Below are 25,488 nucleotides of genomic sequence, written 5' to 3'. Positions count from 1 at the left end.
AAACATAAGCGATTGCAGCATGAGGCACAAGAGCGGTATATGAGAGTGTAGCAGGCACTCGTCAAAGGTTGTGTGATGGTACCGCTGCGCCAATTATCACCGTAGGATGCTGGCGCGCATTAAAAGTGTTTGTGGCACAGCATCCGCTGAGAGCATAACAGTGGATTTTTAAGTGCTGAGAGTTGCTTGTGTTTATCGGCTTTGTATATTGCTAATCCGCTTTTAGCTGATTTGGTTTTTGGCACATTCACTTTGATGGCGTTGGCAAAATTTAGTGTGTCATGCTGCAGGTCAACACAAGGAAGGCAAATAATCAGTCATATAACATATATATTCTCTATAATTCATACCCATTGTATGTATGTATGTATGTCTCATTATGTAGAAATTCGCACTCATATGCTACATATATGTACCTTTTATTTACAATAAATGTTTTCGACTTCCAATAATAAAAATAAAAACACATAAGCATGACAATTTCTTATTGTGTGCGTTATCCTTCCAATTTGTAAGTGGCTTTTGTAGTTTCGAGTGTTTGCTTTATCCATAATCGTGACAACAATACAAAGTAATACAAAAAGATACTCTTGAGGATCTGGTCTAAACACTCATGTAAGGCCTTTGTTTGGCTCTTTGTCATGTTGCAAATCCTTGTTCCAATTGTTGAACGGTTATTTTCGTACAAGTTCTCAAAGTTTACTGTTTTGTCTCAATATTTTTCCAACTCACTTGGCTTCTAAATACTTTTGGTCATTATTGCTATGAAATTCCTCTTCAACAAATCGCCTTTTCTCTGGTCTCAAGTACTTCATTCTTGTTCTTATTGTTTTAAGCTAGTTTAGGCTCTGTGTATTTTTGCAAGAATTTCTTCTGTTTAGTTCTTCTAGTTAATAGTTTGTATATTTTGGTAGCAACAACTTAGTCTTTCTAATGCATAGCATAAACAAACCAAAGCATCTTTTAGATGTGTTTAGTCCTTTTCGAACTGTTCCTGTTTTTCTTTTGCCATTTGTTTGTTTCAAAAAATGGGTACTTGATTTGTGCTCTGTTCTGCAGTGATCTGAATACAATATATAGTTTTTGTTTTCATGGTTTCTTAAAAGGAACTGCTCATAAGTATCTAGCATTATTTTACACACTACTTACAATGAAATGGTCCATATCAATTTCTCAAAAGTCTTCTGAGGATATTTCAGTAATAGTCCCCGTATATCAAATGCTGGAATAAGACTTGCCAACAGTGTTGGAAGAAAACTTGAGGGTTCGTTGTAAGTATTAATATGATCCATTATCGGTGATGTTTTGGACCGAAGAGGAAATTTAGTCATAACCCAGAAAAGTAATTTCTTTCTTTTTCGAATTTAGACTTCAAGTTGGAAATATTTGCCTTCGAATATCGCAATTGACCTTATTAAAAACATCAATATTAATTATAGAGTATAGTTATAGTTATTGAAATTATGAATTCAACTGAATAGACTAATTGTCTGTCAGGATTAGGTTATGTTAGATGGCTGATCACTCAGCATTATGGACGGATCACACTTACACTACTATGAACAGTCATTTGTTAAGCCAAACGAAAAACTACAGGAGTTGAATATCAGCTATCGGCAAAAACGCTCTGAGTCTATCACAATTCTGCTTAGTTGTCCTAAATATATTTCCACTATTTCACCTGGATGTCTTAAAGAATGAGACCCTAGGTTTTTTACCTTGATTTTGCAAAAGCGGATATATGCTCCCAGTTAAAGAGATTAATGTACTCTTTTCCAAGCATTTCCTGCTGGGGTGCTTTCGAAGAAGTCATCCCAGCAGTCACATGCTTGGTGCGTAATAGCCTCGTAGGTGCATCAAGAGGTCATTCCTCAACTACGTCGAGGACATCAAACAATACGCCGACCAGTCTTCGGACTTCCGACAAGCACTGACCGTGATTGACAACGGAGCTATTAACACCTTTACCGACTCCCACTCAGTGAATGGCGTACTTGCAGTCAAACCACCTCCCATTGCAGACGAAGAGCGAGAAACGAGAGTGAGCCTTATGCAGCTTAGTTTTGGATACTGTAGCAGGTTAAGTCCGTACTTATCCAAAAATGATCGTGACATATCTAAAATATGTCCTGTGTGCAATGATTCTCCGTATGATACTGACAACCTCTTTGCAAGCCCCAGGAACCCTACCCATTTGAGAACCCTTTCCCTTTGGTACGACCCTGTCGAAGCAGCACGTTTTGTGGGCCTACCGTTGGATAACGTCGACAAAAACTTATCTAACTTTACCATCCTAACGGGGATTAGGTACCCGTTACAACAACAATCTTACTGCATGAAATCCGATCGGAGGAGAGCGATGAGTTTCTTGGTCCAAAAGACTTTTGCGACTGCATCACTACAGGCAGTCGACCAGCGTTTGCTAATTTGTTCTGAAGACCAACAGTTCAGTAGTGAACTACAAGAACGCGACGGAGCTCCTATCCGTTACCATTCCGCAGTTATTGATACTGAAGTACCTGTCCTAGCAAGGTCATCAGTCTCACATTTTCTTGCAATAACGCTGTGGCCAGATACCCGAATCAGTCTAATCATAAAATGACAGATAGGGAGTTTAAAAAACCTTTCATTAGTCTTGAGCACACAGTCAGCGAATTAGATCTACTGCTACCTTTATAGCAGCCAGTGGTCAGGAAGTCTAAAAGCAAAGCCTAAAAAAAACTCTGCACCCATTTCTTTTAGCGCGTCTTTTCCTCCTATGCCTCCCGCGAAAGTATGTGAGCATAGAAGTGACAGTCAGGGCTAATTTCGATATCAGATATCTACCAGAGCTCCCATTATAGGATTAGCCCTAACTATTTAACTCTGTTAGTAGGTCGAAGAGTCGTTCCTCCCATTGTTGGTAGATGCGCCTCAGGTATTTTGTATTTCGTAAGACCAGTTCGGTGTTGCTGGGTTTAAATCATTATCATTAAAAATTTACAACCCAACTTACACCTGTAGCCCGTGATAAGGCGATTCCAATTTAGATGTTAGTAGCCTTTCACAATTGCAAAGAAACTTTACGAAAACTACTAGCAGTTACAAAATTGCCCCCTTTGTCAAGTGGTTCCAACAAATTTCGATGCTTTGGCGTATACGTAAGTAGAAATAAAACTACCCGAGGAAATTACAATACAGCATAACTTTTGGGCGCTAAGGACAAAATCAACAAATGAATGGACAGGCAAAAGGTGATGACATGAGCGCCCTCCTACTTGTGTTGACTGTGTAGTTATTTGTTCATGCGCATGTGTACAGGTGATACTTTAAGTAAATTCTGCAGTGCAGTGTATATTCTGTGGTGCAGTGCATTTACGCTTTACGCCAGTGCACTTAACTACAAAGTGTGTAATTGCAAAACTTTTGAAGTGTTTTATCTGCCGGCGAACTTTTGTTGGTAAACACTATTGCAACTATTTCAACTAAAACTTCAACAAATTCGAATTTCCATCGAAAGTGTGGATAATTAAACTAAATGCAATGGGTTAGTTCGAATGCGCTCTGAAGTGGCGCTGCACACACACGGGTACTGTAATTGTATAACGGTGTGCGTACTTGTGTAATTGGCTCTTACTAGCAAAACACTTGGATATGACGGCTAGATAGCTAGCGTATAGTGGAGAAATGTGCATAGAAGAAATTAAAAGGGACAAGTAAAAGTCATGCGAGCACAAAACTATTTCTAGCTATCTATAGGTAGTTGAAGTGCTTGCATACATTCCTCTATTTGGTACACACACCTACAGTGTTATGCATTTCTATGTATGTATGTAGTTATGTATGCATGTATGTAAATGAGCGCATGAGCATTTAATGGTGTTATCAAAATGCGGTTGGCGCTTAATTAAAACTGACGAGTGTCTAATAACCGGGAAGTGCGCCAACCGCCATACACATAAACACTCACCTGGGAGTACACAACACTAAAATGTTTTGCTAATTGCAGCGGTATTTTCTGCACGTAAAGGTGCTGCTTCGCCTCACTGATATTTGGATACATATCTACGACTAAATGTATGCACTCAGGCGTACGTATGTATGTACATACACATATAGGCATATATCAACCATAAACGCATGGTGCGATAAACACGTACTGTTACAGTTGCGGTTGTTGGTGTTGCACTGTGGCGGCTATTAAACGTTGGCTGTCCGCGCTATTTGACTTTATGTTTATGTACGTTTTGATGAAATGTTTTTTCGATCAAAAACCATTTATATTATAGTGATTGCCACACGCTTACGCGTACTCATGCACCGCCAATTTCTGCATACAAACCTACATACATATGTGCATATTGTATGTGCATTCAAGATTATCTTTAAGCGTGTTAAAATATGCATATTCAGTTTTTCAATTAGAAATCATATTATTGTACAAAAGCAATTAATTTAATGGTTGTTGGTTAAAAAAATGTTAAGTGTATTAAAAGAAACAGCGTAAATTGCAGTGTTGCAATAAAATAAGATTAAGCCATTCTGCTTCATTTCATGTAATTTTTAATGTTATTACATAATAATATAAAAGCCATATTTTTTGTTGTTGGATTTAGTGATGGATCTGTTTCGTTTTACAGCATCATATTTTTATACCTTGAACAGGGGTCACGAACCTTGTGACATCCAGTATGAGATGTCGAAGACCCTATAAGTATACGTAAAGCTGAGTCGGTTTAGTCATGTCCGACTAACTATCCAACCATTTTTGAGATACTGTGAGATTTTGAGATCCAAGAAGATGATCATTTCCCGAGATTGCCGATATCGCATATAGCTGCTATATAAACTGAGCAACCCAACTCAAGCTTCACATACTGCTTATCTTAAATTACTTATTGGAGTTCAGTCTAGTAACATGTTGACAGTGTTGAAAACAAATCAGCGAAAAAAATAAGAACAAAAAGAAGAAAAGGACAATTCAATTCAGTTTAGAAAAAAATTGCATAAAAAGAAATAAAAAAATAACAAATATTAATTTAAAGCAAAAATGATGATTTCTAGTAACTATGTAAGTAGTTGGGTACCTTTTCGATATAAAACCTTTCTTAAGCGGTTTAGCATTGATCATCACTGTTGTGATTTTGCTCCATCCCTCAAGGATAACACTTTTTAGCATTTCTTTCGTATAAATATGATGTTGACGGATTGGACGTTCTAACAAATTCTATCAGTACTCAATGGGGTTGTGATGCAGTTCGTTGTCCTATTGAAACAATTCCCATCCTTTAACTCTATCCATTGTTGACATAATAAACTCAATATTACCCACTCCGTTAATAGACATACACCCCCGCACCATCACACTACCACCTGTTTTACTGCCGCCGCAAGATTTTGTTTATTGAGTGCTGTACCCGGGTTTCTCCATACAAGCTTCCGTCCTTTTGTTCCAAACATGCAAATTTTGCCTTCATCTGAGAAAATAATCCGTTTCCAAAACTTCACCAGCTTATTAATATACTCATTGGCAAAGTCAACTCGCTTTTGCCTGTTCGTCAATGATATGAATGGCTTCCTCCCTGCGCTCGGCTTCGACAACCAGCTTTTTTGAAAATTTTGCTCACGGTGATACTGCAAATGGTTTTCAGGAAACTTAAATTAACCTCTTTCGCAACACCCGAAGCCTTCGGATTTGAATTTTTCTGCAGTTCTTTAAAGATATTGCGCTTCTCATGATCATTTAATTTAGAGTGGCGCCCTGAACGATGCTTTGAGGCGATGGAACCCATCGATTTAAACGTTCCAATCACTCTTCGAATCGTGGAGTGTGTTCGGTCTTCTTTCTGACCGATTTCACCGAAAGTTTTTCCTTCGTTTCATAACTTCACGATTATATCTCTTTCACTGGCACTTGTTGGTTTTCTTTCTCCATCCATTTCATAAAAGTTGCTTTTTATAATCAACATTTCACTAAAATACTGCAATCACCACAAAAAAATCTTATTTAATTAGTTTTAGTGCAGTTTTACCTGAAAAAAATCCTGGGATTCCCCTTGCTTTGCTTTGTACGCAAACTTTTTCTTCGGCTGCGATGCCCATTTTTTATCTCTATTTAAAAAGGGCTAGACACATTTTATGGTGGTGTATGTTTAAAATTTTGTGGCAAATATTATTATCTATTCAGATACTCAGATCGACCATCACAACTTATAGCTGTTATTTAAACTGACCGATCAAAATTAAGATAACGATCTTCTGTTGTTGTAGTGGCAGAATTCTGCTGAGTTGACAGTTCTTGGTCGGTTAAAAATCCGGGTCTATTCCGGTTACGTAGACCCGACTGTCGTGGGAACGTGCTGATAACGATATTCTTATATCCTTTTATTGTATAAAAAATAAATCTGTGACGGGTATTATAATATAGCTTAGGTGCAATTGACGTAAGTTATAAGGTATCATAACCTTTTTGATGTGTAAGACGACTTATTATTAATCGAAAAAATATATGTTTGTATCCTGCCAAATAAAAATGTATAACTTTATATGAGTTCTTGAAATTCATATTAGAATTAATATCTTCGTCAATCGTTTCTTGTACACACTAAACGTTTATCAGACAGTTAAAACGTTCTAAAATTAAGTATGACTTCGATAATCCGTTTTCCACGAAAACAAGTTTTATTGGCTATATATATATATACATATATACATATATATATTATATACTCCGGTCTGAAAAACTAGTCAACAAAGTATTTCTTGCAACACTACAACTTTGCAACAAATTAACAATTCCGACTTGCAAAGCTAATTGTTTACATATTCAATTTTTGAATTTTTTTTTAAATAGCATTCATAAATAAATATTAAAAACATAGTTGTTCTGCTTTAAAATAATAATATTTTTAAATTTTAATAATAATATTTTTAGTTTTAAATATATTTAAATTATGAAGAAGTTTCTTTAATACATTTTAAGACGCTTCTGTCAACAACAATATTAAATGCTGTAATTATATTCAGGAAAATATATATTACGACAAACTATAAATAATCGTGTACAACATATTAAATACATGTATAAATATATTTACATATTTATGGGCATTTATATGTTTATGGCCATTCAATTATCCACAACTGTTATTAGGCTTGACTTGATGGCCATATTTATGGCGAGAGATGCATGCCTATGCAACCATGAAACGGAAACGCAATATTTTCATTACATAACGCAAATATTTTTCTCGATTTATATACCCTGAACAGGGTATTTAAAATTCGCATCGAAGTCTGTAAAGCCAAAAGGAGAAGTCGCAGGCTCTGAAGAATATATGTATATATTCACGATCAGCATACATAACGTCGATTTACTCTGGTTGTTTGGACTGACCGTCTTTATATTCGCGAATTAGTCCCACAGTTTATGAGATCTCGATTTGAAATTTTGTTTTCTATCCTAGAAGTTGTTCATTTGTCGGAACCGAAAAAATTTTTATTTGACAAAATATCTTCACAAAATTTCGCACATAAATATTACTCGTATTGTCCAAATCAATATGCGAATAAATCATTTAGACCGAACTACTATAGCTAAGAGTATTATAGCCGCCATATAAACTGACCAATCAATATCAAATCTTTGTATGATACACTTTCTTATTTGTGTTGGGTATTACAGTTGCGGTGCAAGCGATGCTAACATTACTTATTGTTTTCTATTACCGTTAGACAGTTGTGCATTTCGTAAGCATTTAAATTTGACTGCATTCACATGTGCCTGCTTGCAGCTAAACTTGTTATTGTAAGTTTAAAATTATTATTTTTTTTATTTTTTTTGCATGTACATACATACATACATATGTATGCAAATGTGTATGCCCTCCTTTAAACTTTTTAGCCATTTGCCATTTTATTTTTGCATACTCATTATGAGTATTTGAAAATTTTACATTTCATTTTTATGACATGCTACTTACTATTATTTTTTGCAATAAATGCTTAGAGGCGTGGCAGCTACTTACTTCTGCTTTTGCATGTCTGCTTTCTCTTTCTGACCTGCTTAGCAGCACAGCTTGGTTCTGTACATGTACATATGTATGTGTGTACGGATGATTATTAAATGGTAGTTGTGCGGGTTATAAAATAGAGTATGCTCATATGCCAAATGCAAATATTGCATTTGACTAATGTGCCAACAGGATTTTTACGACTTAATGACTTGCAGTAAAGGTTTGGTGTATGATTGTTTTACGGCTGGCAGTTAATAAATACAATTTTCAGTTAGCGCATTTTATGAACTTCTGCAGAACATGCTGTGGCTAAAACGACAAGTCTGCCTTTGCAGTCATTACAGTTAGCAAAGGGTAATTGGCAGCGATTTCGTCGTGTGCGGCGTGAGTTTATATCTGCCATACATAATTTGGTGCTACGTTGACTTGTGTAGTTAGCGTTATTGAAAACTAGATGACTATGTCCAGAACAAATTTACAACGCAGATGAATCTGGGTTCTATGAAAGTCCCTGTTGAATAGCGATTTTCTTCGATGAATGCGATTTGGTCGAATCAATGAAAAAATTAAATCATTGAAGAAAGCAATTTTAAAGCTGAATTAGAGGCTGAAGGTGAAAATGTAGCATAATGTATAAGTTCATCGGAAGCAATATCAATTTGTAGCAAAGCTATTCAATGGGCAACTGCTGAAAGATCCAATTTTATCTATTTTTTTTAAATAAGGATGAATATTGTTTTATGAGCTTGGTTCCAGTTCGCGCATTCTCTCACTGTGGCATAGGAATGTTAAAATACGTCATGTACGGAATATGATACTTACTGCCCAATTTTGACCCCGGCTCTTATGAAGCTGGCCATGTAATACCATTTCGTTGGTAGAATTCAATAAAATTGCAAGCAGGACAAATATTCTGAATAAGTAGAAGTACAACTTGCTAAAATATGCAAACTAAAGTTGTGCAAGGGCCATTCTAGATTTTCGGCACCGTTGTGAGCATTATTTTGTGAAAAACCGGCGAATTAAAACACATTTTTAATTCTCTAAAATTTAACTTAGTTCCGTTGTCGAATTTTCTTATATAGGAAGTTTTGTACTTGGAGTAGATGGCAAAATACTTTCAGCAGTTCTGCCACCCTATTTCGCGAAACTCACCGAAGAAACAATACCGTTTTAAGCATTATTTTGTGAAAAACCGTCTATTTGTGACACATTTTTAATTCTTTAAAATCGTGGGTGATTCCAAACTTAAATTTTATTGCATAGCATTAAAGCCCATGCGATTCTGCAAATTTCCACATTTTTAGATTTTTTCTACGAGCTCTAGTTCAGAAGTTATAAGCATTTTTCTATTTCTATATATTCGGCGGCTGCTTGCTGCATGCTCCTGGTCGCCTGGTAGAAATCCTGGATTTTGCTGCCAAATTGAATGCAATTTTTCTGCAGCCGACAGCGGATGCACCCAAAAATTTGCTGGAGTGTTGCATATGCAAGGGGGCAAAATTATACGGAGGAAGCGGCCATTTTCTTAGACACCGGACACCGGAAAAGGCTCGGACCGGAAATAAAAGAATAACGGGTTCCAACTTCCGGTTCAGGGATCCCACCGGAAGCAACAAATCGGAAACGGAAATGCCGAGGGGCCACTTCCGGGTCCGCCTCGATCGAACCCCCGCTTCCGGTTTGAAACTTCCGGAAAATTTCCAAAACCGGTTCCGTCGGGAAGATGCCCCGTTTCCGGTTCACGTCTTCCGGGGTACTCCACCAACCGGAAGTGGGCTTTGTTGTTCCCGGTTCCGCCCAGAAACATTTCCGCTTCCGGTTGGCCACTTCCGGAAAACTTCATCAACCGGAAGTGCTGAGCGGTTATTTTGTCATTTCCGGTCCGAGCCTTTTCCGGTTTCCGGTCTAAGAAAATGGCCGCTTCCTCCGTAGAATTTTGCCCCCTTGCATATGCAACGTCCAGCAAATTTTTGGGTGCATCCGCTGTCGGCTGCAGAAAAATTGCATTCAATTTGGCAGCAAAATCCAGGATTTCTACCAGGCGACCAGGAGCATGCAGCAAGTAGCCGCCGAATATATAGAAATAGAAAAATGCTCATAACTTCTAAACTAGAGCTCGTAGAGAAAATCTAAAAATGTGGAAATTTGCAGAATCGCATGGGCTTTAATGCTATCCAATAAAATTTAAGTTTGGAATCACCCACGATTTTAGAGAATTGAAAATGTGTCACAAATCGACGGTTTTATACAAATTAATGCTTAAAACGCTATTTTTTCTTCGGTGAGTTTCGCGAAATAGGGTGGCAGAACTGTTGAAAGTATTTTGCTATCTTCTCCGAGTACGGAACGTTTCGATATCGTACATTTTTTCAATAAATTTGTTAAATTAAAAACTTACCCAATAAAACAAATCCGGTTTAATATTTAAGGCTCATTTGCATGTTTTTTGGCAATAAAATCTCTTCAAAAAGGCATATTCGTATCATTTAAAGAAGAGTTACACTTTATTTTAGGTTTAGGGTGTATAAAACATTTCAGACAATAACAAAAAATCGTACATAGTATCCTAGAAAACATTACAGTTAAGATATAGTTAATAGTTCAAGTATATGTATATTAGAACGAGTCAATTTTTTCCTATAAAACAGCTGGAAATATTCTATGAAACATTTTGAACGACTTTGTCTTAGATACTAATGATCTAAAACCGCTTTTGAGCCATCGATTTTTAGTGTACATATATGAATAAGCACATCTCACTAGAATATTGTTTAATGTTTCAGCCACTTAATAATATTTTTAGGACAGTAAAATATACTTTAAACTAATAAAATAAATACTAAACTAATAATAATAACTTAAAAATAAAACAAAAATATTTAGTTTTTTCAAAAAATTTTAACGGCCATAATCCTTTAAATGCAATTTATAATGAATTGATCGCAATCAGATGTCATTAAATGGAAAGTTTTTGTGATTGTGACCGACACTAAACCATAGCTTTATTAAATAGTTGTCTTTCGTGAATTTCGTAGACTTCTGAAGAAAATTTTGTCATGCACCAATGGAAAATCGAAATTAGTTCCTTTTATTTAAACATATAGTCACAGAATATCGGAGGACTCAACGAAATCGACTGCATTTTGCCAACCCGTACATCTGCAAATAATAGTTAAGAAATTAATATTTTAAAGGGTTTTCTGTTCATGTTCATGGCGCCAAATAACAAATAAAATTTAAGCCTAAACATTCGTATAAAAAATTAGGTAAATAAATTGCAGACGGTCTGACAAGCCCTGAACTGTTTGCACTATTCGCAAGGCCGCTGTGTTCCGACAACATTCGTTTGAGTGCGAGTAGTCTGTTGGTTGGCTAACTGTCTGCCCATCCGCTAAGCAATTTCATTGGCAATTAAAAAGTTCATTGGCTATTGTGTTCATTTAATATGCCAGCCAAGCCCACAAGCGCAACCGCAAAGTGCTCCTGCCGCTGTCGCTACTGTTGAAAGCTTATAACATTGGAGTGGCTGGTGCGCCGATGGAATATTGCCCGCAGGAGTTGAGTTGGAGTAGCTGCTAACCTTTCATTTGATGATTGTGCGCTCGGGCGACCCTTACTTGTAAGCCAATCGAGTGATGTGTTGTGTGTGTATTTGTTGTTTCTGCCTTGTGGTCGCATTGTGCTGGCAAGCACTTTGATATTAGCATACGAAGTGTTAACTAATGGGTGCAAACTGCAAAATTCCGAGCGCTTCCACACCACACCGGCAAGCAATAAATACAACAATAACAAAATTGTAGACAACATAACATTTTGGCTGCTAAACTAAGCGTGGGAATAATTATTGCCACTTATTGATGTGGTAGCGGTTATGGCCACACTACGCTTTTGTTCGATTTCAATAAGTGCTATTGTTGTTTTTGTTCCCCTACTCTGACAGCGCTGATGACTAAACAAACTTAATTTACTGCAAGCAGAAATTCATTTACTCGCTCTCAAGACGTCGCACAACCACGACCGAGTGCTACTTTGAGTCCGAAAGTTGATTAAAAATATATAAAATTGGAATATGAACAGGCCAACTAAAAGTGGCAACAGCTATAGGTACACACATACATACATACATACATAGAAGCCACAGCAATAACGTAATCTTGCAAATCATGCTTGAAATATAAAGAGAAAATTAAATATTGAAGAAAAAAAAACAACTGACACTTGTGTGTTTGTGTGGGAAAAGGGTTCACTATCGTCCTTACAGATGAGCGGCGCTTTGAAATTTTTAATTTTCAACGTTTCAACGCATGCGCGTTGGCTCCATAGTCGTCGTGTTTGGGGGCTTCCTTGGAAAAACGCATTTAAGTTAAATGATTGTGAGCGTTGGAAGTGTGGGTAAGCTGCAGTTAACGGATGGGCGCATACACCAACACACTGGATATATAGTGTGGCGCAGAGAGCGCTTTAGACGGTACGAGCAAGGCACTGTAGCGCGAACTATAGCGCTCCAAAAACTCATTAAGCTTCGACTTGCGCGTGGTACGAATGAAATTCGCTAAATGGCAACAACAAGAATAAAAGCAATAAAAAATCAAAATACAGCTGGAGCGACGGCAGTAGCTCGCATCAGTCATTTAACAACTTTGACCATAAAACAATATATATATGTATAAGATCGTATACATACAGATCGTATATATAGTACGTATGCATGTGAGAAGTGAAACTCAACTCGCCTCAACTTTTGATAAGATTGAGTAGGCAACTGAAATAAATGAAGTTGAAGGCAGCATAATTTTTTGGGTTTTTTGCAGGGTGCAATGTTTAGGCTTCAATAGCCACTAGTTGCGAAACCACAGTTACTTTGGTTGTTTGTGCGTTAATTCGTTACGCGTCGAGACAACATTAATTTTTTGTTTGCCTTTTTTCGCGTTTATCAAACACAGGCATACAATATTGCAAAGTCTTATAAAGCATATATGTACATATGTATGTATATGATATATATGCATGTAAGCTCATTTTGTGAAATAATATACCCGCGCGGAAAAAGTTGAAACATTATCGCCAAATATTAAGCAAATGCTAAGGAATAGAAGCTGATTTTGGTACTTTCTACATTTCAGAGTGGCGAATCGAATAAACCATTTGAGAGTTCACATGGGTATACGGGTTTCAAAAAATAAATTTTTTTATTGACTTATTAAATTCTACAACACCTCCAGAATATTGTCATTCATTTTTAAGTTGATCGGAGTAATAGTTTCGGAGATACAGCCCTGAGAACTTGTGCGCTCGAGAACTACTCAACCCATCTTCATGAAATTTTACACAGGTTCTTGAGATACAATTATTAAAGACTTGGATGAAAGATTTTTTTTTCGACTGCAACTACTTGAAAAAAATGTCTCGAAATTTTCATCTTGTTTTTAAAATCTCTTTGAAAAATCCAATTTCAGTTTTTCTTCCTTTGTCCAAGTTGTAAGTAAAGGTTTTGACTAGAACATGAATTTTTCAATTTGGATCATCCAGTAAGAAATTATCCAGCCAACGCCGGCGTATCTTTTATCCGAGGGCTCACCGGACATGGTGTCCGATGCCCGAGCTTAAGATATTTTTTTTTTCTAAAAATTTCAAAATTTCTTTGTTAATACTGTATGCTTGTAACAATAACAAACTCTAATAAGATATTTCATTTTTATATGAAAAAATTTGTTGAAAAAAAGGCTGTTTTTACCCGAGGAAACCCATTTAATCTCTTTAAGTCTATAAGTATTTTAGCCCAGTTTACTATTGTAAATGCCTCCAAATGCCTCCTCTTTTTATATTTTTAAAAACTCAATGCTAAAGAAATTATAATTTTTATAGCAAATGAAACTAAGGAGTTACTAAAACACTTTATGACGCGGAGAGAAGAATTGCCTCATCAAATATAGGATCGCACCACAATCAGCATGCGTTGGGCATCGCAAGTGCTGTCCTTTTGTTCGAACTTCTAGCACAGTCCAGCGATTCCAGCGATTCCTTTAAGTAACATCATATTCCATGGATTCCTAATTTGACAAATTAAAACCAAATCATTTTAAGCTGAACATTATTTTTGATACCATAAATTAACACTGAAATTCATAGAAAACTTGAATCATTGATGACTTAATCTACTGACTGAACGATGGAAACCTGTGAAAGCGAAATTCGATTCCTAAGCAACTAATTTCTGCTATTATATATTACAAAAGAAAGTAAAAAATCTTTACTAAAGCCAGTTTAACCGTGCCGAAAACTTGTCGAAGCCATTTCATTAAAAAAAAAATCTGATATGCAATTATCTCCAATAAAATAATTTTCTTTTCAAGAATCCAACCACTAACTTATCCACTCCAAAACTTAAAGTAATTCCTGCAGGGTTATAAAAGCGCAACGGCAAGCAAATTCACGAATTTGATCTTCGGCAAAGTTAACAGTTAATTATGCATCGTTCTTCAGTTCATAATTTCGCTCGATGCAAGCTCTTTTAAGTGTCTTTTATGTGCCACGTTAATGCATTTAATTTGGGAAATTACAAAATATATTGAACAAATAAATTATGCTTGTATATATGTATGTATGCATGTTCTTTTACTTTGTAGATGTATCTTATAAATGTATGTTTGTATATGATGCGTGATTTGCATTTTTGAGTTTGAAATTTAAGTAATTACAGTGCAATTATCGACATCACATTTGCTATTAGCTGAAACATTATCACGTGTTTGTTATTAGCGCAGAGCATTCTTGGCTTGTGAATGGTTTTGTGCTCCCTATGAGGATAATAAATAAGGACCGTTTTCTGATTTTTTTTTTCTTTTGAATGTACGGAATCCATATAAAACTAGGAACTAGGAATTTGATTCACAAAATATCCATCGATTTATGCGATGGGAAGTGGCGTCGTCTTATTGAAAGCAAATGTCACCGAGATCATGAGCTTCAATTTCAGGCATCAAATAGACGGTTATCACGGCGCGATAACAGTCGTCATCGGCATTATTTTTGAAGAAATATGGACTGATGGTCCCACCGGTCCACAAACCACACCAAACCGTTTTTTTTTTTGGTTGAAATGGAAGCTTTTGAATCTCTTCAGGTTGCTCTTCGTCTCAAATGCGGCAATTTCGATGGTTTACTTACCCATTAAGCCAGAAATCGCTGAACAAAATTTGGCTCGACAATGTCGGATCTCCTTGGAACTTTTCAAGAGCCCATAGAACGAAGCCATATCACTTGGGAAGGTCTAGCGGTGGTTCAATACTTGCATAACCTGTATTTTTTATGCATTCAATTTAAGATCTCGATGTAAACTGTGCCAAGTCTTTCCATACGTCAGTCAGATGAAATGCCAAACAACACTAAAAAATAATAGCATGACAGCTTGGCATGACTCACGACGTGATCTGCAAAGAAAAAACGATTGAAAAAGTATGGCTTAGGGATCACCCGTTATTATATTTATATGACATATTTGGAAATCAACTTCAAATATTAAGATTCCTACCCGGAACTTGACTTTTGTCGGTTAGTTTATATGGCAGATATATGTTAAGCATAGCTATCCGATCTGAGCAATTTCTTCGGAGATGGCAGGGTTGTCTTGGACAAATTTTTGTTAAGATATCTCGTCAAATAAAAAAGTTTTCCATATAAGAACTTGATTTCCATTGTTCAGTTTGCCTGGCCGCAATATCAAATAATTATCCGATAGTGGCGGTTTCTTTTGGACAAAAGACGTCTCCAAAATTTCAGATCGATGAGCAAAAGTTCAGAGTATTGAGGTTAGGAATTTCTTATATGCATGATTTCAGGTTTAGAACAAGGTATAGTCCAATTTTATCCATTCTGAACTATTTTTTCGAAAAATTGTTCACTTTATTTTATTAAAATATCGCACATAGTTAACGCTATAAACGGTTTAAAGTCAGGTGGAAAGTCCGAAATCACTACATATGTATATCGAGGTTAAGGGTGGGTCTGGACTGAGTGGATTAACCTTTTGCCAAAAAAAATTATCAGATATGATTTTGGCAAAAAATTTAAGCGTTAAATATATATTTTTAAGCTGCTTAGGTAACAAATCTGCTGATCCACATAAATCCTATATAACCAACTTACATGTGCCTATATACACAGGTATTTATACACATAAATATTTTGTTACGCGTTTTGAGTGCATTGTATATCAGGTTCTTATAGCACCACACCAGTGCTTGAACCACAATAAATGACAATGCAGATGATAGATATTGGTAAACACAATAAGCTAATCAGTATATGTATGTATGTAGCCACATACATAAATATCAGTATTTAAATACACGTATATACATATATAGTTACATACACGCTTGTTACACAAGCATATCATCGTATCGCTGCATGATTGCCACCTTTTGGAGATAGCGGCACAAGTTGCACATCAATAGGCGGTGTCATAATTTTCACAGCAGGTGCCACAACTAATGATTTAGTGCGCAGCAGCAACCCAAATAACAACAAATACAATGCAAATGGACAAAGAACAAACGAGGCACGCAGAATCGTGTAGTAACAAATGTCAAAGTGACAGCCATGAGAGCCGCAACGAAAGGTACCTGTTTATTTCATATACATATAAACGCTACATTGTACTCACCTATTAGGTAGGAGAGATGACTTGTTGTTGTTGCTGCAGTTGGACATTTTAATGAGCAATAAAAAGTGAAAAATCTAAATTCAATGTGGCACTTAAGTGCGCCACACAATCAGATTCTCGTTGATTGCCAGATAAGTTAGCATAGTTGTTGTTGTCGATTGCTGAGCTGAGGTTACCGCTAGAGTGGGCGAACCTTTGATCTGATCCGCTTTGATTTGGGTGTGATGATGTGTGCTGTGCGGACGATTTCAAACAGTTTGCATGCCGCTTCAACGGGAACGCACAGTGAGTGGGCAATGTTTTCGAGATAGCACAGTAGTGGCTATGCGCTTGCATGATTTGTTGGACTCACCTTGTTTTCAAGCATAATATGCCGTTGTGCTGCCATTATACCATTTTTTTGGAAGTAATTTTCGTAGGCAGCAAAACCGTGGCAAATTGCTAGACAATAGGCTCATTGTTATTAAATGAAATGAAATTAGTGCGCAGACAGTTTAGCGACGTCCGAGTGGCGCCACATCAGTGGAGGGTAAGGTTTATACCTCCAAAACGTATAAAGAACATGGTTAAAAATGAATCAAGCGCCACTTTCTCTCGCCCTTACTTTCGACCAATTTCCACACTCATGGCTACACACTCCTTCAGACACAACCAATTTGGATTTGCTGTTGACGGCTACCCGGTGAGTTGATGATGGTAAAGGCTTTGATAGCAGGCCGTGTGCGAAGGCGAAAAAGAGGGAATTAGCGCAGTGCAGCGAAACTCAACAAACATACAACTTAACTTTTGAACCGTTAGCCATGCTTGCGCATATGCATTTCAACTCGTTCGCGGTAAATCGCAAGTCAATTAATCGATTAATCAAATTGAATCACAGACAATTGAAGCATGGCGCAATTTTTTTCAATGAGTGCAGTCGCCTGCCGGTTTTGTGCCACAACATGCTTTGGTCTATGAATGCTTAAGTTTATGTGTACACATGTTAAAACTGATTTTATTATTTTATTTGTAATACAATATTACAGCTGCAGCATAATTGCCTCAATTAAGCTAAAACTTGCGCACTTGTATACAACCGTATGAGATCTTGGTAAGCCCCGCGGAGAAATCTTGGCTTGTTTCAATACAAAGTAACTACCAAATGTAGATTCAATAAAGGTGGTTATTTATATTTTATATTCCACCTTGAGTAAATGCAGTGTTAACACATAATTAGGTGGCAACCAAGCGCCTAATTTCTGGAGAGCTTTTTGTGTTGGGAATAAACACTGGTGTTCTTTATTACTTGCTAAGGAATTAACACCATTAGAAAGAATATTTAATGCTAAATTCTCTAGTGTTGACAGGAATATTTTATTTTGTAATGTTTCCAATTTGCTTCATTTTTTTGCTATTAAGGTGTAAAACTAATACCGTCTCCTAGAACCTTTAAAAATGCTAAAGAAGTTTGTAAAGAATGTGTATGTGACTTCTTTCATTAAGGCTAAGTCATTTATGAATTCTTTGTAGTTTTTATGGTAATAGGAACTATGTTTACTATAAGCTTGGATTAATAATTTTCCAGCAGGGTCTGTTATATACAACCTAAAGAGTTGAACAAGTAGAGAAACAAGCGAATAGCTAAGATAAGGTAGTTGTCTAAATTATTTTTACTTTGCTTATTTCGTAGTTGCAAGTTATACAGTGAGAAAATTTATATTATTTATTGGTTGTAAAGCCTTCATGACCTCGTTAGTTGACTTCAAATCGACAATAATTTACTGAGGGCGTCTCTAATTTAAACAAATTTAATTTGAAATAAGAGAAAATATATATTTTAAAGATTATACATCATCTTTATAACCTAATCAGGTTATAATAAGTTTGCTAAGAAGTTTATAAAATATAAAGGGATACGACAGAGACCAGACAGAAATAATATAAATATAAATATAAAGATCAGCATAGCATGCCAAGTCGATTGAGCGATGTTTACGAGTATATGCATATGGCGAACTAATCCCTCAGTTTTTGAGATATTGACGTACAAATGTCCTTTTTTAACAGAAGGTATGTAGGTGTATAAACTGAACGATCGGTATGAAGTGCTTGTTTGAAAACTTTTCATTTGACGATATATCTTCAAGAAATTTGGCATGGTTTATCGACTAAGGGAATGGAACTATGTATCTCGGAAAATATACTTCAGATCGGCGCACTAAATAACCGCGATAAAAACTGTTTATGTTATGAAAAACTTTTTCACTTGACCAGATTTTCTGAAATGAAGAGCTTGTATGGACAGCTTTTTACTTGGCACGAATTATTGCATAAGTGGTATAATCTCCAAAAAAATGGATCAGATCGATTCAGTTTCGATCGGTATCAAGTGCTTATATGGAAAACATTTACATCAAATTTGGCATGGGTTATTTTCCACAGGAAAAATTTACTCAGAACCAGTCACTATAGCATATTTTTGCCATATGAACTGACCGATTAAAGTTTTTGTAAGGAAACTTTTTTATCTCTGAAGGCTATTAAGCTTCGTTGGAACTTTATTCTTGCTTATTATTATGAAGTGTTCTAATCTATCTCGTCTCTATTTTAATGTTGTCGAATACAAGATAATATCTCAATGCCTCATTAAGTGGTTACAAGGGTTTACGGGTTTCAAAAAATTGATTTTTTATTGTTTTATTAAATTTTAAAATACCTTTAGAATATTATCCTAAATTTTTAAGTTGATCCTTGTAATAGTTTGGGATATACAGCCTTGAGAACTTGTGCGCTCGATGCTGGCTAGGCTAAGGGCGTCGACTTTAAACGCGTTTTTCTCGAAACTGTGTTTTTGAAGTCGTTTGGCAAGATTTCTTGAGATCAACCCAACCGATCTTCATGAAGTTTTACATAGGTCTTTGAGATACAATTCTTAAAGACTTTTTTTTTCGATTACAACTACTTGAAAAAAAAATCGGAGTTTTCACTGAAATTTTAACTTTTTTGTAAAAATTAAATTTTCAGTTTTTTTCCTTCGTCCAAGTTCTATTTTTTATTTATTATTTCACTTTAGATGATCCTGTAAAGAGTTATCCTGTCAACGCGGGCGCATATTTTTGCCGAGGGATCCCGGAAATGATGTCGCTATGGCCGAGTTTAAAATATTTTTTCCCCAAAAATTTTATAATTTTTTTGCTAATAGTGTATGTTTGTAACAAAAAAAAAATTTATAAAATATTTAGTTTTTTATATGAGAAAAAATTTGTTAAAAAGGCTGTTTTTTACGAGAGGAAACTTGTGTAACCCCGTGAAAGACAGGCATTGTATATGCTTTGCATATTCCTTAACTCAGATTTTCCAGCTGAAGTATAATTATTCTGGTTCCTTCTCTTCCAAACATAACATAAAGTCGAGATATACATAGCTACAGACAGCAAAGTTTTTCTATATACCGTACATACATATAGTATATATCACAACTTATGATTTAATTTCAGAGTTTCGTATATACCATTTCGGCCTTTCATGATCAATTTTTCTGATGCCATGGAACCAGAAAATCTTTGACACATTGTCCATACGTTCTTGAGTACTGGCAGAACAAATTAAATATCAGTAGTGATCACTGATCTCCTCGTCCACTTTTTCGCAGTGTAGTAACTTATTTCATTAAATTCATAGCCATTACGTTGGGAGAATTGTGGGTTAACGATACAAGTCAAGCCTCTCTGGTTCACCTTGATACCAGCTATTCGAGATATACCAGCAAGTGGTTTGTTAAGTTGGTGGGTTGGTACATACCACTCACACACATACACACTGCATTCGTCGTGTATTCGTAAAAGTAGTTACGTAGTTACGTTGAATATAGTAAGAGTTCGTAATTGGTGTTAGGCGCACGTGAGCGAGCGCCCACAGCATACTCCATTGAAAATGGTGCGCAAGTATGTATGCCCAACAAGTTGAATTGCCTTGAAAATTGTGCGTCTAAACGTGGGCAATTTCTTTTAATTTAACTGAATTCTTTTACTCATTTTGTCTGGAATAAGAAAAAGGCTTTGATAGAAGCAATAAGGTAACACCGAGATTACGGGCAGCACAAGAAGGCAAGCACTGTGGAAGGGAACTGTGAAAAGCGAAATTTCCTAACTGCGATTCAGTTGAGATTTCTGCTGTATATTGCAGCAACTTGACGCAGTATGCGCCGCCGCTCAGACGTAACACGCAATTATCTACAAAATAGTAGCTTCCGCCAAAATTTCACTATTCCAGTGGCGTAGTTCTACAAATTTCTTCTCTTTTGCAAGTAAATTATTATCAGGCAATTGCCAATCTACGTAGTCAGACTGTACGCTGCATGTTGCTGAACTTGCTCAATTGCAGCGAGCAAGTAGGAACGTGTCAGCCGCCATGGAAGGGGGTGCAGAAGTGAAGATGTTAATTTCCAAAGCATTTTATTTTCAGTGCTTTTAATCTGCGGGTTTTTTGTTTTCGGCGCAATGCAGTAGCTGAAAATTGTGGCTGGCTTCCAAATCTATCTTTTTCGTTTTCTTGTTTGCTGCGGCAGGTAGCGAGCATGGCAAAAGAATTGCCAATTGGCATTGCCGACTTTGGGCCAATGAAAAGCGCGCGACTACTGTGCGGCAGATCTTCACTTGTTCGCCGCTGTTGTTGTTGGTGCGGTAGTAATTGCAATTAATGCAATTACCCAATAATCAAATGCTCAACCGGCAGAAGAAGACTAGTCAGGCAGCAGTCAGTAGTTAGCAATTTTCCCGTTAAGGTGAACTTGAACCGTTGTTGCCGAATTAAAATAAATGCAATTGCGATCGCAATTTCGCGCCTGCCACCGTTGACCGTTAGCGCATGTTGCAAATGTCTAAATGATGTTGCTTTGTTGCCTTGTTGCATGCGATGCAGCGTACTTTGCGTTGCTTTGTAATTTCGTGGTTGGCATTGCGGTTATTCGTAATTTATACGGATACCACGAAGGAGGAAATACATACGTATTAAGTGGCGTATTTAATGAATGTGTGCCTGCGCAAACGTTTCAACAATTTTGATTTATTTAGACAATTTTGTCATTTATAAACCGTTTTAATTTCGGGTTAATAGTCGAGCAACTGAAATGGCGGAATTTACTCTTGACACATTATTAATTACTAATTGGTTATACAGTTATGAGCAAAATGATAGGGTTAACCATTCACAATAACAAAAATAACTTTAAAAGAAATTAATTAAAATTTTATATTTCATTCGGCTTCATTACAGACATATGTATGTAAAGTAAACTTTGCTTCAAAAACGAGTTTTTCACATAATTTGTAAAAATCAAATTATTTGACCGTATTCGAATTTCATTGGTCTTTAACACCAAAACAGATTTTGTAATATTCAGAGGTTGATATATTCATTTTAAGGGCATTTTCCACTCAGAAAAAGGTTACGTAAACTCCTCAAGTAGTTGGACGTACTGGTAATTATCCTTATTTTCGTTAATATCAAATATAGAACCATCGCTATGCCAGGAGATACACCTCCAACCACTCCAGTTTGAAAAAAAAAAAAAATTTTGATGATCCGACAAATATTTCTCCATAATTTTTACTAATTTATTTTATTTTCGTCTGATCAAAGAACATTTTCCCACGACGTTTTGTAGACTCTTCTATGTGAATAAGTTAGCTTTGCCACGTTTTGCGAACGCCTAAGGTTAAGAGGAAACAATTTCGACGAGACGAGTTGAAATCCATGTGATCGTCGGTCTATGACATCGTAAAATCCCCCCCATATCTCTAAAACTTGTTTGGTGAAATCTTATATCTCAGGACCCGCCCGACGATTTAGACTAAATATAGTTCGCGGCATTCTTGTTACATTCCTACGTCACAATACGAAATCGGACTACAACCACGCCTACTTAAATATAGCACCATTTTTAATTCCATTTGATTCTTTCACTTTCAAGTACACAAATCCATAAAAATTTAAAATAACGGAATAAAACCTATTACGAATAAAGCCTTTAGAGTATGCCACCTTATGACCAAAAATTTTCGAAATCCAGCAAAAACTATTCAAGTTCCTAGAGACCGAATATGCAGGTCCCAGTATTTATAGTTCATGTTTGACCGAAAATATGGGTATGAAATATACAACTAAACTTCAGAAAGAATCTTTTTCTGATAATAATACCTCGAGCAAAGATCCCAAAGAGTCATAATAAATAAATGCACACTTCCAAAAAGTAATCTTATTATTCTGCCCATAACTGCATATGGAAATTTTCTTGTTCAATGCAACTGAAAAATTTGCCGCTGCGCTATCGACTTGCATAATCTGGTTTTGCTGCAAGACAACTTTCAATTATTTTATATAAACTGCAATGCTACTAATAAATGCATAAATGTTTAAAATGCATATAATTTTGTGTGCGGCACTGAACATGTCTGTTAGTGTAAGCAAAGCTACATATTTAGACATGTGCTCATATTATTTGTTTTTTTTTCTTCGGTATATTATGTAGCGTAAGCGGTTTCTACGCCAGTAAAGAAGAAGATATTATTTTATAAAATAAAAGCAGTTTTAATGCTGAAAGCAATAGCGCAATATTTGATCGACTTCTTATTTTCATTGAAAAGGCCAAATATTGATAATTGAATCATGTGATTAGATGATTAGAAAACGGCATTATAATTTTCCGAAAAACTGCTGCTCGCTATATGCATTTCTCTTTAGATAAAATTGTAGACCGATTTTTCTCACTTTTAATAACAAATTATTTAATACTAGCAGACCACTCCATTTGCCACCCGACCTTTTGTAGGAGGACCTCAAGGAACAATGAGATCTAAACAACGAACTTTTGAAATTATTTATATTGGGGTTTTAGCAAGGATGAATAAGAATCCCAACGGGAGCCTTTCAAATTCGTCAAGTAGTTTCGAAGCTATTCAAATGAAACTAAAAAACAAACAATTAAAATTTTCATCTATGTAATATTAGTATAGACTATATGCATATGTATGTACATAGTTTGAGTCTTATACCGGATTCAATGTCTGAAAAATTAACTATAAAGGCTATTTAACTAACAGAAATCACTGTGTATATTCATCTTATTAGGAAAGTAGGAAGTTGTCCCTTAATATTGGTATTGAATCATACCATAGTAAGAGATATACACTCGTTTAATTTTATTGATAACTCTCTCTTTCCTCTAACCGATTTGTATGACAAGTAGCCAACTGCAGAAAGGATATAATATTAACTAATTAATACCGACCACTTTTTCATCAAACTAGTCCATGCTGATAAAATCAAGATGCTTCAAATATTCATTAATATTTTCAGCATGAAGTTGGGCTTAGGCACGGAGCTCTTCATATTCAGTAGTAAATAATTTGTGTGAAAATTATAAATATTTTTTTATTAGATAATAATGTCGTAAGCAGGGTCTACGCCAATAAAAAAGAAGAAGAATTTCTATAACTGAATAGTAAAAACTTATATTATAATACAAATATATAAATTATAAAATTGTAAATACTTAAAATACTCCATATAAATAATTAAAAAACACTCAATTTAAAGGGCCTCAATCATTCTCACATTCTAATGAGCATAGAACAACTTGTGTGTAATTAAAAACTATGATGAGAAAGCAATTATTACAAAACCCATACATCAAATAATTTGGTACCTTTGATGCCTGACATTAAAATTGAACAAAAAAGGCAACTTAATTCGGCGCCAATAAAATATAAGTACACTTTTTCCGAGAATTTTAAACAAGTGTCAGGATTTACGTTCATTCGTTTCGCTACGCAAGTGCTGCACGGCAAAGAAGTCAAAAATCTATATCCTCATCTTCACTCGTAATTCCTCTTCCTTTTTTTCTTTTTTGAACTCAACGCTATTTGTGAACTTAATGACTTCCTCTTGTTGACTGTTCGAAGACTCTTTCTGCGCAAATGTTAGGTGTGTTGTTGGTATGCGGCGGCGTTTTGAAATAGAATAAATCAAAAAATCGGTGTAGAAGTATGAATGGATAATTGGTGGGGCAGCTGCGTGATGAGGATTTGCTACTACGTAGGTTAGATTTGTTGTTTGTAGTAGTCATATGTTTGCGAGAGGAAATTGAGTTGGCGTAGCAATCAAATTAGATTTAGTGAACAAATCAAAATTTATTTATTTTAACTTGGAGTTCTTGTCGAAGCACCGTGTGTGACCATCCTTGTGCAGATTTTTTTGTTATTGAACATATCCAATTTGTATTCAGATCAGTTTGAAATTGGTTTGTACTTCGTGGAATATTCTCACGCTTCTACAACAATTTGTCTTTCGATTGCGCTTACCGCAAAAGGTTGATTTTAACCGTTGTTTGTTTGCCGTTAGGATTAAACTATTGCTTGCTTATGCTTTTCAATTAATTTAAAATAGATTTTAAGTTTTTTCATAAAAATATTAATTTATTTTTTAATTTCGCTGTAGGATCATCCTAGTCTGCGTGGCACACCGCTAGCAATGTTGGCTGCACAATGCAATAAATTGTCTAGCAAATCTCCACCGCCGCTTGCCGATGCAGCTGTGGGAAAAGGTTTCCATCCGTGGAAGAAAAGTCCCACTTCACCAACGAGTAGTACTGCTGGCGGTCAGCACTCACCATGTACCATCTCTTCCGCTTCGTCGTCATCGGGTTCGGGTTCGTCGAGTAGCAATTTGGGTTTGAGCGGCGTCTCATCGGCTGCCGCCTCACGCAGTCTGCCGTCGTCCAGCATCAACACAATGGTCAACATCACCGCTAGGTAAGCGCTTTTTGCAAAGTACCAAATTCCTACACAC

General features: G+C 36.0%; 1 protein-coding gene across 4 annotated transcripts in view; it reads left to right on the top strand.

The window, feature by feature from the left end:
• The window catches only part of LOC105233308 (transcription factor Sp9), a 75,908-nt gene that overhangs the window by 47,515 nt on the left and 2,905 nt on the right, over positions 1 to 25,488 (top strand). For all 4 annotated transcript variants that reach the window (XM_011215348.4, XM_011215349.4, XM_049454476.1 and 1 more), the window contains exon 2: positions 25,138 to 25,451. In XM_011215348.4, the coding sequence (XP_011213650.2) occupies positions 25,138 to 25,451 (314 nt within the window). The remainder of the gene's footprint in view (positions 1 to 25,137; positions 25,452 to 25,488) is intronic.

The sequence above is a fragment of the Bactrocera dorsalis genome, chromosome 4 (genome assembly GCF_023373825.1).
Source record: "Bactrocera dorsalis isolate Fly_Bdor chromosome 4, ASM2337382v1, whole genome shotgun sequence".
Classification (NCBI taxonomy): domain Eukaryota; kingdom Metazoa; phylum Arthropoda; class Insecta; order Diptera; family Tephritidae; genus Bactrocera; species Bactrocera dorsalis.
Note: the sequence above shows the minus strand (reverse complement) of the source record. Positions and strands in the feature narration are given on the sequence as shown.